General features: G+C 40.2%; 2 protein-coding genes and 1 pseudogene across 2 annotated transcripts in view; all 3 read right to left on the minus strand.

Moving 5' to 3' along the window:
• The window catches only part of LOC138977876 (heparanase-like), a 21,832-nt gene extending 21,663 nt beyond the window's left edge, over positions 1-169 (minus strand). Inside the window, exon 1 of the mRNA XM_070350481.1 lies at positions 127-169. Within this exon, the coding sequence (XP_070206582.1) occupies positions 127-169 (43 nt within the window). The remainder of the gene's footprint in view (positions 1-126) is intronic.
• Positions 170-3,235: 3,066 nt separating this feature from the next.
• Positions 3,236-9,242, minus strand: LOC138977877 (inactive heparanase-2-like). Its single transcript, XM_070350483.1, has 5 exons — positions 8,989-9,242; positions 8,399-8,574; positions 6,639-6,815; positions 5,947-6,097; positions 3,236-3,671 (listed from the first exon to the last, which is right to left on the minus strand). The coding sequence occupies exons 1-5, from the start codon at positions 9,234-9,236 to the stop codon at positions 3,236-3,238; spliced, it is 1,188 nt and encodes a 395-aa protein (XP_070206584.1). The 5' UTR covers positions 9,237-9,242.
• Positions 9,243-14,618: 5,376 nt separating this feature from the next.
• Positions 14,619-15,912, minus strand: part of LOC138978907 (heparanase-like) — a 36,857-nt pseudogene continuing 35,563 nt past the window's right edge.

Below are 15,912 nucleotides of genomic sequence, written 5' to 3' on the forward strand. Positions count from 1 at the left end.
TTCTTCCCCACGTAACGTTGCTGTCGGAGATGTCGTCGTGCTACGTGACGAAGCCGTATGCAGAGCAGATTGGCCTCTGGGACTTGTGACGGAGGTTCGCCCCAGCGACGATGGACTCGTGCGAACCTGCAAGCTGAAGACTGTCAAGGTCACCTCGAAGACGAGCCATTCCACTTTCTACTACTGGCGCCCCATCTCTAAGCTGACCTTGCTGGTGAAGGCAGACCCGGACACTCAATGACTTTCCCAGTGAACTTTACTGTTTTCGACAGACCGTTTGTGCATGTTTTGGTCTGACGTAATCCGTTCGCCTTTTTTGACAGGTGGCGCTGTTTTGATTTGGGGAGAAAATTTCGTCTTAATGCAAATATTTTTTTTGTGACTTTGTATATTGTATATTTTGTATATATGTTTTTGGTTCCGCATTTTGGAACGAAAGCTCTTGACAGAGGCAAGCGCTTAATGAATCGGTTTTGTTTAGTCCTTCCCGCGTGCGGATGCCAGTGCTTATGATTAAGAAGACTGAAGATGTTTTTCTTTTGTATTTTGTAGGTTGCGACTACAGTCTTTCATACTGAGTTGCGGTTTATGTAAAGGTGTAAGAATAATGTTGACACGGTATGTTGACAGTGACGGACCGACGAAATATGATGTTACATTTGTTGAAAGAACACGTGTGATTTTTTAGATTGAGACTCATTGAGAGTGCGTTTCGAACAAGCTACGTTTTGGATAATGCCGAAAGGATTCTGTAACGTTTCGGATTTTTTTGTATTTTGAACCACGTATGAGAGTGCGTTTCGAACAGCTACATTTTGGATAATGCCAAAAGGATTCTGTAACGTTTCGGATTTTTGTATTTTGAACCACGTATGAGAGTGCGTTTTGAACAGCTACGTTTTGGATAATGCCAAAAGGATTCTGTAATGTCTCGGATTTTGTTTTTGAACCATGCATGTATTCGATGATTTTTGTTGATTTTTTATGTCGACTTTTGTAAAGACTAAGATGTCTTCGAGGGGGGAATGTGAATGCCCCTGCTAAGGAGCCTTCTGTGTATTTAGATTCTTTTTGTTTTGCTTGTGTTTTTTAGTCATGCTTCTAGCTTGACTCGCATGCGACTTTCCGTGGTGGTGGCTTCCCCTTTTTTCTGATCTCCTTCTCACCTCTTTTCTTTCACTTTTCTCACTTTTGCCCCTATTTGTTCCCTTTTTGTAACCACCTCTGTAGGTTCGCGTGCGGGTCTAGCTCGCTCTTTATCTTTTATTTTTCTTTATTAAGTATGAGCGTCCTGGTACGAACTTTGTTTTGTTATAATGACGTTAAATATTGTAACAGATAAATTTATAAACGAGAGTGTGGCCGGCGTTTTTCTGATATTAATTTCATGTGCCTGTATGGCTCACGCTGGACCATGCTAGCCTCTGGAGTTTTCCCCGGAGAGCACGGGACGCATGTTTTGCAACAGTAATATTGTAGTAACGCGCAGTATTTTTAGTTCACCTCTGTGGTGGATAGCCTGTATTCGTCGTCACTTACTGGGAAGCCGTTCACGGAACAAGATGTTTTAGGATAGATAGATTTTTTTGCTCTGTTCCGGGGCCCAGTGTTTTCTGCCAGCCTCCAGTTTTGTTTTTAAGTTATTTTGTAGTTCAGGTTCAGTTGCTCGCCTTGAGTCTGTTTTTAGATTATTGATGCTGTCAAAGGCGAGTATCCATTTCTGACTATGTTTCTTTTATTTACCGAATTCGTGTAATTTTCGTTTTGAATCTTTGTCTTCTGTCCGTTTCTGTGTCTTCTGTCCGTTTCTTTGTCTTCTGTCCGTTTCTGTGTCTTCTGTCCGTTTCTTTGTCTTCTTTCCGTCTCTGTGTCTTCTTTCCGTTTCTTTGTCTTCTTTCCGTCTCTGTGTCTTCTGTCCGTTTCTTTGTCTTCTTTCCGTTTCTGTGTCCTACGTTTATTCTATGTAGGGTTTTTCTAACATATTTTTGTCTTGGTGATTTTTTATTGATTTGCCGCCATCTTGTTTCGGCCGCCATTTTGTCGTCCATCTTTGATGTTTATGTTTTTAGGACACCTTTGATGTTTAGTTTGATGTTTCGAATTCTAAGTTTAGTTTTTTCTTTTCTATCAGTTTCCACCGCTCCGCGCTTCTCGCACCACGCTCCGCGCTTCTCGCACCACGCTCCGCGCTTCTCGCTCCACGCTCCGCGCTTCTCGCTCCACGCTCCACGCTTCACACTCTACTGTTCTGCACTCTCACTCAAGCTAGTCTTTTCTACTTCACATTTTAGCTTTAATTCACTTTCTAAATTTAGATTAGTTTTTCCGCCACGCTCCGATATAGGTTACCTAGCCTCTCCATAGATTTATGTTTAGCCTTTTATATATTGATATTATGAGCTGATTCCGAATTACCATGACATCGACAAGTATTCAATAAACTTTAATTAATTTTCCAATTCTAGTGTTCGTTTTGTTTTGTGAACGGCCGGTGTAACACGAGAAAATTACTCCCACGAGATTTTTACTCCGGAGTAAACATTTTGTACGGAAATGTTACTCCCTTTACGAAAAAAAGCACTCCCCCATTACACGAGAAAATTACTCCCCACGACAGGTGAGTTCCGAGTAAACATTTCGTACACATATGTTACTCCCCTGACGAATAAAAAACGAATAAATTACTTCACCCTAACATGAGCAATTTAACTTCCCATGCCAGGTGTACGTGTACGAAATGTATACTCCCTTGTCCCCTGTTAATCTTGGTGGTGGAAAGGGTTGAGGGAGGGTAGCGCGACATTCGTTTGCCCGAGATCACATATAATTATAGGCATTGTCCCTTCACCCGCATCCCATTTTCGCGTGCGAGATTTTTACTGGTAGTAAAACAAATGGGGAGTAAATATTTCGTGGAGGGAGTAATCTGTTCGTGCCTTGGGGAGTTCTTTTCTCGCACGAAAAATGTACTCTGAGTAAGAATTTCGTACGAAATGTACTCCGGAGTAAATTTTTCGTGGAGTAAAAATGTCGTGTTACACCGGGTCAACTGTCGTATCAACGTGGAAGACATTTTCAGAGAGATATATAATATATCAATCGTATTCCCTGTACAGCTGTACCCGCCTTTTAAGACCTCCTAAAATCGAAGAAAATGCGGTTATACAACTGAAGAAGGGAGGCTGAAAATGGGGGTACTTCTTCTTCTTCTTCTTCTGCGTTCCCGGCCATGCGTCTAGATGTCCAGTCCGGTGTTGAGTGCGAATCCCGCAGTCGGCCGCAGTGATGCCGCTGTCCCCCACAGCTTTTCGCGGAGCTGCACTTCACTCGGCCACGTTTGGCGCCTCAGGGTGTCGAAGGTTGGACAGGCCTGCAGTACGTGCTCTGGTGTCTGGGGGCCTGTGCCACACGGGCATTGATCCGTGTGTGAAATCTTCAGGCGATAGAGGTGGGAGAGGAGCTGACAATGTCCAGTTCTGAGCCTGAATATGGCGACTTGCTGTTTTCGATCCAGCTGATGGATATCGTCTTCCTCGGCCCCCAGGTGCAGACGTTCCCTCCAGGCGGCTCTGAAGTGACTTCGTAGGAGGGTCTTTTCTTCTCCGTAGGATGAGGGGTGTACTGACTGTTCCAGCTTACTTCCCTCCTTGGAGAGTCTGTCCGCTTCCAGTCTGATAAAACAGGGTCTCAACAGGGATGGAGTCTTAAATTAGGGAGGAGGGGGGGGAGGGGGGAGGGGGTCTTAAAAGGGGGGCTCCACTGTACTCAAAACAACTTCTTGAAGATAACTGAAAGAAAACAAATCAATATGGATTTGCTATCGGGTCAGTAGTAATCCTCTTATCCATTTGGAGAACATCTTTAGAAATAGGCTACAAGTCTGCTCAGTTATCACGATTTATATAGCTATTCTGATGAACACGTGGGGGAATTCGGGGGCTGTGATTGGATGGTCTCTCCAGATCATCAATGCATATTGCTGCCGAAGTCCGCCATTTTACTCAATATCCAAAAGCATATTGAGAAAAATGGCCGACGCATGGTTCCGGTTTACACATCTGTACCACGCGGCGATGTTTCTATCGACAACAGCATACACTGACAACTTAAAAAGCTGTTTCAACAACTGTGTTGTGAAATCGAATGCACTTGGAGTCAGTTTTTCTTCCAAAGTCAGAAAGCGTGTAGCGGTGTGCATGTCTGCGCGAACATGATGCACGTAAGAAGTTTGTCTGCTATCAAAACCTGAGATCAACGCATCGACGCAAAAACTGTCATTTTCTAAGTTTGGAAGAACAAATCAAGGTCATAACAGCTATATAATCGCTATTATGTTTTCAGCGTAGCAATAGGGTCCGATATTTAGACTCGAACAAGTATAATGCGACTCGTCTTCGACTCGTCGCATTATAGCCTACTTGTCTCGTCTAAATATCGGACCCTATTGCTACGCTGAAAACACAATGGCTGGTAATATCCCTGTATTTACAGAATGTCATCCACATAAAACACTTGATATTAGTCCGGGTAAACACTCTCTCCTGACACACACAGTGTCGAAATAAAAATCTTAAAAATGTCAAGACTGGTTCCGGATAACTCTCACCTGCTCCATAACACATGTCGTATGCATGTTGGGCGCAAAGTAAGAATCCGGGGCAGAGTTGGAATAATCGGGATTTCCCAAAACCTCATTTGATTTCCAACAAAGCGCCGCATTTCCGGAAACGAGCTGCCTCTTTCTAGAAATGGCAACCCTTCGACTGGCACAAAAAAGTATACCCTTTTCACAGGTCATGAATAAGGTATATATGTAAAAGCAAGGTCTTATACAGGGGAAGTTTTGAATTAGGGGTGTGGGGGTACACTGTGTAACAATTATCTCAGTGACACTCAGCGCATGCAGCTAGCTAGTTGCTGCTGTCTCGATCTATTTTGAACACAATGATTTTTTTTATTCTCAGAGTAGAGTGTTAGTTTGTTACAACAGGCTGAAATCATCTTTAATTTGAATCAACATTTTTGCAACAATCAATCACATCGATATAGCGCACAGACTTGCACATCACGTTTCAAGAGCCTAGATTACCATGCAGTTACAAGAGCCTACTCAGTAAAGGGACGTAATGCTGTCTCTGCAGCCCAGAGAGACTGTGTGAGTTTAATATATAATCAGTTAAGACTGAGTAAAAAATTATTACAATCGATAGTTACCAGTGAAAAGTAATATCGGAACACTCTTGTTGTGTTTTTGTTGTTGTAAAATGTAAGATCTGAAACGTTGAAAATTACGTAAAATTGGTGCGTTTTGGTCGAGTGGGATTGGCCGTTGAACTGTGTTGTCGAGTTACAGCCGCCCGCCGAAGTTATCAAAAGTGTTTTTGCTTTTCAGTTGTAATTCGGTTGGTTTGGTGCTTTATACAATGCATCTGCTTTTTCAAGACTAAGCATTGATCACTTTAAAACACAAGGATCATCATAGGCCATCATGACTTGTATCATTTTACATCCCATTCTAAGAAAAAGCAGAATTCTCACTATGCGCGCGGTACATTTCTAGAATCGCGTAGCGCAAAGTTGGAATTCCTACAATGGCGGCCATTGTTGGAATTCCAACAAAGCGCAGGTCATTTCCGGAAAAGCGCCGATGACGAGATGGGTCGAAACATGCATTTAGAGCGCTTACTTCCCTCTGTTTATCAGAACACAGTGTCAAAATAGAGAAAATACTACATACTCTAAGAAGTAATGCTGATTTCCAGCCCTTGCCGTCTCGGGTCCCACTAGAAAGGAGGAATGGTAATCCTGCGGAAATTCTCCGAGCAGATTCTGAAGAGTCACATAGTCTGCAGCCAGCTGAGCAGGAAGCACCGATGTGAGCGCGTTTAATTCTGCAAAATAAACACTGTCCTGAAACACACTGTGTAGAATACAAAATGTACGAACCTTGGGAAGTAAAACTGATCTCCGTTCCTAGGCGTCTCTGGTCCTACCAGAAAGGAGGAATAGTAGTCCTGCGGAAACTCTCCCAGCACATTCTGAAGAGTCACATAGTCTGCTGCCAGCTGGGCAGGGGAGACCGCTTGTGCGTTTAATTCTGAAAATGATATGTTATCCCATTTGGCGAACCGGGACGGTGCAAAGAGGTAAGTGCCCATTTCCCTCATAAGTCTCTCAGCTCTTGCTTGTATGTGTGAGTGTGAGTGTGTGTGTGTGTGTGGGTGTGTGTGAGAGTGTGTGTGTATGTGTGTGAGGGTGTGCGTTCGTTAGTGTGTGTGCATGTGTGTGTGTGTGTGTGTGTGTGTGTGTGTGTGTGTGTGTGTGTGTGCGTTCATGAGAGAGAGAGAGAGAGAGAGAGAGAGAGAGAGAGCTGCCACGTACAGACACATGTACTACAATCATATGGAAATTCTGCTACAGAGAATAAACAAAATTTACCTCAACAGTGTTTGTTTGTTTGTTTGTTTGTTTGCTTAACGCCCAGCCGACCACAAAGGGCCATATCAGCTCAACAGTGTGTGTGTGGTCCATATAGAGAGATAGAAAGTGTGTGTGAATTACGATTGGTTTGTTATAATGGCAGTTATCGTGAAAGGACCAGAAACGTCAAAAGAAAAATGTATACATAACACACAAACCATTTCCAAGCTGGAAACCAGCAATCGTGTAGTTCTTGCTCGCAGAATACTGCAGAAGCTGTCGAGCGTTGGCCGGGTTCCACGACATGTCGGTATTCCGTTGGAGTGCATTGAGATCCATGATGAAATCCCAGCCGACAGCTCGTAAAAACTTGTTCAGTATGTCCCACTGATCCGCTAATACCAAGAAGATTAAAAAAAACAAGTCGCGTAAGGCGAAAATACAATATTTAGTCAAGTAGCTGTCGAACTCACAGAATGAAACTGAACGCAGCAAGACCGTATACTCGTAGCATCGTCACTCCACCGCCCGTGGCAAAGGCAGTGCCCGTGGAATTGACAAGAAGAGCGGGGTATTCGTTGCGCTAAGAAGGATAGCACGCTTTTCTGTACCTCTCTTCGTTTTAACTTTCTGAGCGTGTTTTTAATCCAAACATATCATATCTATATATTTTTGGAATCAGGAACCGACAAGGAATACGATGAAAGTGTTTTTAAATTGATTTCGAAAAAAAAAATTTGATAATAATTTTTATATATTTAATTTTCAGAGCTTGTTTTTAATCCAAATATAACATATTGATATGTTTTTGGAATCAGCAAATGATGGAGAATAAGATAAACGTAAATTTGGATCGTTTTATAAATTTTTAATTTTTTTTACAATTTTCAGATTTTTAATGACCAAAGTCATTAATTAATTTTTAAGCCACCAAGCTGAAATGCAATACCGAACCCCGGGCTTCGTCGAAGAGTACTTGACCAAAATTTCAACCAATTTGGTTGAAAAATGAGGGCGTGACAGTGCCGCCTCAACTTTCACGAAAAGCCGGATATGACGTCATCAAAGACATTTATCAAAAAAATGAAAAAAACGTTCGGGGATTTCATACCCAGGAACTCTCATGTCAAATTTCATAAAGATCGGTCCAGTAGTTTAGTCTGAATCGCTCTACACACACACACACACAGACACACACACACACGCACACACGCACATACACCACGACCCTCGTTTCGATTCCCCCTCGATGTTAAAATATTTAGTCAAAACTTGACTAAATATAATGAACTTGAGACAACAGAGACAGCTATTCACGCGTAGGGACTACAACTAAAACCAAACTTCTGTAAACGTACCTATCCAGTGACCGCGCCATGTGCTTTGTAAACCAGCACTATATATCTTAAAGACAAGGTAACCTTTGTTAATTCACAATAAATATCACTTAATTTTCATCATGTCATGCATTAAATACGTACAATGGGAGGCAACTGTACCACTCAGGTCACTCAGTCTTTCAATGAAGTAATCTCCATTAAACACCCTGACAATTTGAATGGACAATTTCAACATGATAATATGTGATATGTTAACTACTGCTGACATCTTTCATTCAAATCACTATTTACGGGCCAAATTGCTTAGTGGTTCGAAACCCAGCAACGTCTGGGGGATAAGGGCCCGATGGAGGGTTTTTTCCGATGGCCCAGGATAACGTCACAGACCTGCTAGTGTCTACATGCAAGCAGTAGGCCAAGTACGCAAAAACAAGATCGATCTTGTGTAATCCATGTCAGAGTTCAGCGTATTACAGAAGCACCAAACAAAAAAACAGCATGCATCCCCCCAAAATGGAGTATGAAAGCCTACATTTTGAAAAAAACCAACCATACACATAAAAACTTTCTCATGCCTCTAAACGCAGAAGACATAATTAACTTATACATGTATCACATTTATTAACTGTATCTTTTACCTGACATGTAAAACTGTGTTGTAAAATTGCTGCAGTATACTTGACCTCCATGTAGGTTCTCTCCCTTGTGACCTTTCTGATTGGTGGGGTCAAAGGTCATATAGTCGGCTGCAGTTCCTCCCAGCCGAAAGTAGGATGGTGATAAAGCTTTGGCCATGTTTTGAACCTTGGTGGAACTGAAAAATTACAAATTTCATGTAATAACAAAGCAAAAACAAAAACAAAACAAAACAAAGCATGAGTGATTTTATATTTATAGTGAGATTTATTTTGAATTATACCCTATTAACCACCAACATTTTACAGGGATATTACCTAGGAAAGTATGGTCAATATGGTCCTCAGATTGTTTCCAAAGTTAAATCCAAGATTCCGCATTACAAATAATGCTACCGCGCAGGAGGGTTGCTGTCTCTTTGGAAAAGAAACTGTGTTTTTTCTTTTTCTTCGTTTATGGGCTGAAACTCCCACGTTCACTCATGCGGTAAAGGTTGAGTAAGAGCGGATTCCCCAGATGATTCTTCAGATTCGTCAAATTCAACAGAAACTCCCCGCACAAGGTCAGATCAATAGTGTGCCTTTAAGCTCACCCAAAATCAAAGGAATTCCAGTTGTATCGGACCTGCTGAGAGTCGATGGTGACTCCGACGAAGTGGGAACCAATCCTGTTCACCGCTTGTTGAAGATTCGCCGTCACTGTCGCCACCTCTGCTGCAGAGTTGTCCTCCTTGGGACGAGTTCTGTCCCCTTGTGGCGACCTCACAGACAAGTGGACAACATCCTTCGTGGCCGTACACAGCGCCAGGTGAAGTAGGATCGTTGTGAGTTGAAGAAACATGACTGCCTTTCTGATAAAAAAAAAAGTGGAAAAAGGTCAAACAATGATGAAATAAAGAGAATAAAACTGACTGAATTAACACCAAAAGTTGCAAATTAATCATGTATGTATATATATATATATATCGGAAACAGACTGCTAACATTTCAAATCAAGAATAGAAATCAAGAAAGGTTGAATCAATTTTATAACTTTTAAAAGTCATTTGGAAATAAACACTCAATTTTATCGTCCCCCCCCCCCCCCCCCCCCCAGATTACGTATGTGGACCCCACTTATACTAAGGTGATACGAAGTACTCGATGTTATCCAATCTTAACAGATCTTTTTACATTTAGTCAAGTTTTGACTAAATGTTTTAACGTAGAGGGGGGAATCGAGATGAGGGTCGTGGTGTATGTGTGTGTGTCTGTGTGTGTGTGTGTAGAGCGATTCAGACTAAACTACTGGACCGATCTTTATGAAATTTGACATGAGAGTTCCTGGGTATGAAATCCCCATACGTTTTTTTCATTTTTTCAATAAATGTCTTTGATGACGTCATATCCGGCTTTTCGTGAAAGTTGAGGCGGCACTGTCACGCTCTCATTTTTCAACCAAATTGGTTGAAATTTTGGTCAAGTAATCTTCGACGAAGGCCGGGGTTTGGTATTGCATTTCAGCTTGGTGGCTTAAAAACTAATGAGTGAGTTTGGTCATTAAAAATCTGAAAATTGTAAAAAAAAATATTTTTTTATAAAACGATCCAAATTTACGTTCATCTTATTCTTTATCATTTTCTGATTCCAAAAACATATAAATATGTTATATTTGGATTAAAAACAAGCTCTGAAAATTAAAAATATAAAAATTATTATCAAAATTAAATTGTCCAAATCAATTTAAAAACACCTTCATCTTATTCCTTGTCGGTTCCTGATTCCAAAAACATATAGATATGATATGTTTGGATTAAAAACACGCTCAGAAAATTAAAACGAAGATAGGTACAGAAAAGCGTGCTATCCTTCTCAGCGCAAGTACTACCCCGCTCTTCTTGTCAATTTCACTGCCTTTGCCGTGCGCGGTGGACTGACGATGCTACGAGTATACGGTCTTGCTGCGTTGCATTGCGTTCAGTTTCATTCTGTGAGTTCGACAGCTACTTGACTAAATGTTGTATTTTCGCCTTACGCGACTTGTTACATTTAGTCAAGTTATGACTAAATGTTTTAACATCGAGGGGGGAATCGAGACGAGGGTCGTGGTGTATGTGCGTGTGTCTGTGTGTGTGTGTGTAGAGCGATTCAGACTAAACTACTGGACCGATCTTTATGAAATTTGACATGAGAGTTCCTGGGTATGAAATCCCCGAACGTTTTTTTCATTTTTTTGATAAATGTCTTTGATGACGTCATATCCGGCTTTTCGTGAAAGTTGAGGCGGCACTGTCACGCCCTCATTTTTCAACCAAATTGATTGAAATTTTGGTCAAGCAATCTTCGACGAAGCCCGGACTTCGGTATTGCATTTCAGCTTGGTGGCTTAAAAATTAATTAATGACTTTGGTCATTAAAAATTTGAAAATTGTAAAAAAAAAATAAAAATTTATAAAACGATCCAAATTTACGTTCATCTTATTTTCCATCATTTTCTGATTCCAAAAACATATAAATATGTTATATTTGGATTAAAAACAAGCTCTCAAAATTAAATATATAAAAATTATTATCAAAATTAAATTGTCGAAATCAATTTAAAAACACTTTCATCTTATTCCTTGTCTGTTCCTGATTCCAAAAACATATAGATATGATATGTTTGGATTAAAAACACGCTCAGAAAGTTAAAACAAAGAGAGGTACAGAAAAGCGTGCTATCCTTCTTAGCGCAACTACTACCCCGCTCTTCTTGTCAATTTCACTGCGTTTGCCATGAGCGGTGGACTGACGATGCTACGAGTATACGGTCTTGCTGAAAAATGGCATTGCGTTCAGTTTCATTCTGTGAGTTCGACAGCTACTTGACTAAATGTTGTATTTTCGCCTTACGCGACTTGTTAAAATATCTTATCACCCCCACTCCCGTCATCCTCCCGTTTTTAACCAGCTCCCGAATTCTTTTTGTTACATTTAGTCAAGTTTTGACTAAATGTTTTAACGTAGAGGGGGGAATCGAGACGAGGGTGTGGTGTATGTGTGTGTGTCTGTGCGTGTGTGTGTGTGCGTGTGTGTGTGTAGAGCGATTGAGAGTAAACTACTGGACCGATCTTTATGAAATTTTACATGAGAGTTTCTGGATATGATATCCCGAGACGTTTGTTTTCATTTTTTGGATAAATGTCTTTGATGACGTCATATCCGGCTTTTCGTGAAAGTTTAGGCGGCACTGTCACGCTCTCATTTTTCAACCAAATTGGTTGAAATTTTGGTCAAGTAGTCTTCGACGAAGCCCGGACTTCGGTATTGCATTTCAGCGTGGTGGCTTAAAAATTAATTAATGACTTTGGTCATTAAAAATCTGAAAATTGTAAAAAAAAAAATTTTTTTATAAAACGATCCAAATTTACGTTTATCTTATTCTCCATCATTTTCTGATTCCAAAAACATATAGATATGATATGTTTGGATTAAAAACACGCTCAGAAAGTTAAAACGAAGAGAGGTACAGAAAAGCGTGCTATCCTTCTCAGCGCAACTACTAAACCGCTCTTCTTGTCAATTTCACTGCCTTTGCCATGAGCATGTGCGGTGGACTGACGATGCTACGAGTATACGGTCTTGCTGAAAAATGGCATTGCGTTCAGTTTCATTCTGTGAGTTCGACAGCTACTTGACTAAATATTGTATTTTCGCCTTACGCGACTTGTTTTGTTTCCTCTCGTTTCAACCAATTCATGTCCAATATAGGCAATTTAGACCTGACGGACAATAAGCCCCTTCACTTTTCCTTTCAATTCACAAGAACGCGGACCTATCGCCCTTAAAGTGTACAAGCAAGACACACAACAGACAAACATCAATGATAACTGATGCTGTGAAAACCTTAGAATATATGTTGTTTATTCATTTACAACCAGAGAGCGGCACGTACAGTTGAAGACAGACAGACTCTCTACACCACCATCGCTACCACCACAAAATATCAATCAATAAGAAATTAACATAAACAAATATTTCAAAATAGGCAACAGTCCTTACCTAACACAGCATGCACACAAATCACCAGAAAACAACCTAACACAGTTTAATTACGTTGAACAATTATTAAATGCAATTATTTTTTTACTGTACCTTCCAGTTAATTCTGCTGACAGCTAGCTTACTGAGTCGGACACATCACAGCTGATAGCTAGACTATAATAAAATAAGGCCAACACAATAAAAAAATATATTTTAAAGAGGCATACAATCTGATTAAAAAAAAAGTCTTACTCCTATCTCGAATGAAAGCAACCACTTACCTCTGATAAAGCTATGTTATACAGTGAGACCCCCTTTACAGACCCCTCCCTTTAAGACTCCCTCCCTTTAAGAGCCTGTTTCCTCAGACTTATTGTTCATAAACTCGGTACATTCACCCCCATTTTAAAGACCTGATTTTCTCAGAGTTTTTTGAGGTCCGAAGTTAAAAGGGGGTTTCACTGTAATGTTACATGAAGTCTTATATCGCGCGCGTATCTCCAGACTCGGACTCAAGGCGCAGGGATCTATTTATGCCGTGTGAGATGGAATTTTTTACACAATACATCACGCATTCACATCGACCAGCAGATCGCAGCCATTTCGGCGCATATCCTACTTTTCACGGCCTATTATTCCAAGTCACACGGGTATTTTGGTGGACATTTGTTATCTATGCCATACAATTTTGCCAGGAAAGACCCTTTTGTCAATCGTGGTATCAATATCTTAGTGGATAGCAGACTGTGTGACTGACCTATATACAATATATGAATGTATACGTGTGTACTATAATATTGTACAGTCAGCAGATGTAATCAGACACTATATGAGACATGCACTAGCTATCTTTCATTTTCATCTCACACACACACACACACACATTCATGCATAGTAGACACACACACACACACACACACACACACACACACACACACACACACACACAACACTAACTAACACACACACAACATTAACTAACACACACACACACACACACACACACACAGACACACACACACACAACTCACTGGAAGTAAACACATTCACTGTAGTCAAATTTATTTAACAGTGAAAAAGAGCATCTTCAATTATTGCATGTTTAAGTACAACAGTTACTCCAATCCATGCACCCTCAAAAATAAATGTAAACAGTAAAACAAATGGCACATACGTTGCTGACAAAAATATACACACTGACTCCATTTCTAAATCGACGAAAGCAACACACACAAAAAAAATTCAGAGAACAGAAAGACGGTGTAGGAATGTGTTGATATAATATATAAGAAACTTAAAATAATACTGGAATACAACTTGCAAGTTCAACTGAATGAGCAAGGTCCAACTCGTTGGTTTAAGGCACTCAGCAGTTCAGATATTCAACAAGGCTGGGATGGTTCAATGACAAAATATAAGACTCTTAAATTAACAGCCATTGCACTAGAAACATGGTCCAGAAATAAAGACATTTTAAGCCTCAATCTTGAATGTTGTTATGTCAGGCGAACGATGTACTCGTACTCCTGTATTTTGAAACCCCCAGTCAGGGGAGTTTGTTGATGTGTGGATACACATGTGTATATATATATCAGTTCAATAAATGTTGGAACTGTTACTACCTGAGGGTTAAGTCATAGAGTGTGCGCAATGAGGATGGACGTTGTGTGCATATGTGTAAATATGTGATAAGTGGTTTCTCGACATAAAAGGATTTCAGCAAAGGCCCCTTTCAAGACCTTCCCTTTTCAGATTCCCTGTTCATAACCTTTGTTAAATCACCTCGATCTTAAGACTCTCACCTTTTTAAAACTCGATTTCATCAGATTATCAGGTTTTTGAGGTCTGAACCAAAATTAAGGTTCCACTGTAAGCATACTAATATGAACATAAACAATCTGCTGTACAATCTCAAAGGCACCACACAGATACAAATATTTAGCACGAGAAAAACATGAAATCACATCAGCAATAAGACCCGGTGTCACAAATAGCTCTCCAAAATCCACAGGTGTCACAGTCGGTACTGAGCTATCAGCTATTAATAGCTCAGTGATCAAGGCAGACAACCGCTACAAGGCTGCTGTGATCAGGGGAATTAACTAATGTGTCACCCTGTCAAAAATATACATGAGGTGCCCTGTTTAGCTCCTGCAATCTTGTTCTGCAAGTTATTGTATATCCCTGAATCTGTTTTCCAAAACAATATACAATAGACACGTCTGACTCAAATATAATTTTATTATGCATCACAGACTCACTTTCAAATATAAATATTGTCCAGATCGAGTTTTAAAAACTATGGAGGACATTTTTAGGTGATATTCAAACAAAATATTGTGTCTGAAACATGCTTACAATTGAACAATCCAACTTAGGACATACGCAATAAACATGCACACATAAATCCCCTGGAATTCTTTCATGCATATGTTCGTAATACATGTGTAACATGTGGCTTTGTCACCAAAAGATTTCTTTAACAAAAATTTGTTTGCATTTCTCACTATTCTGGAATAAGAGAAACACAAGCTGACCCCAAAATCTCACTAATAAGCCTTAAGTATTATAGAGATTATAATCAAATCTTTCAAACTCTCAATCAAAATGAACCCTGACAACCAAGAAGTAGATTACAGGTTCCGGCATGCAAATAAAATATTATAATTAGACAAGCAGTATCAAGAATCAGATGATCTGATATGTTATAAATATAGCAATGAACATTCCATGACATATTCCGACTCAATCCGGACTTTGGGATTCCATTTCAGCTCGGAAGCTTAAAACTTAGTTTGCTCATTAAAATTGTCAATAAAAACGAATGTTCACTTACAGATTAAAATATGATTACATTGTACTCCTGAATTCAAAATGTATAGTTCCTGTAGTGTTTCGATATCGCTAAAAGTCACTTGATGCTTAGCGACATCGGTAGAATTTATTTTGTTTTAAATATTTCTTAGAAATTCGAGTATGGTTTGCAAGTTTTATTGAAAAACTCCACCCTGTGGTATTCCCTGTATACAGGGAATCACCCTGCAGGAACTTGACCTACAGGGAATCCCACTCGACATAGACCCCATCAGCGTTAATGGGTGCTAACTGACACCCCCATTTCAAAACTTCCCTCACTGTTAAGACCAGCTTATCATCAATTTAAAAAAACAAAACTAATTAAGAAGGGTGTTCCACTATGTACTACATCAAAACTATAATCAGCAATCTACTGATTCAGGCAGATGGAAACCCTGGCTTCTGGCAGAACCACAAAACCAAAGGAATAGGGTGCCATGGAAACGGGACCTTTGGGAGCAGAGAGCGGTTTTAGATCTGGGAGGTTGTCTCCTGACATTTCAAGCTTCATGCCGTTCAGCGCTGAGAACCTGAAAGATGATGAAAACATACCTTGTGAATATGAAACTCGACGGGAAGCAGCAAACCATGCTTAGGTGATGATGCATTAGTGGGCACCCACATATCAAACATCCCACACAACAACAAACGCATGTATG

The sequence above is a fragment of the Littorina saxatilis genome, linkage group LG10 (genome assembly GCF_037325665.1).
Source record: "Littorina saxatilis isolate snail1 linkage group LG10, US_GU_Lsax_2.0, whole genome shotgun sequence".
In the NCBI taxonomy this organism is placed as follows: Eukaryota; Metazoa; Mollusca; class Gastropoda; order Littorinimorpha; family Littorinidae; genus Littorina; species Littorina saxatilis.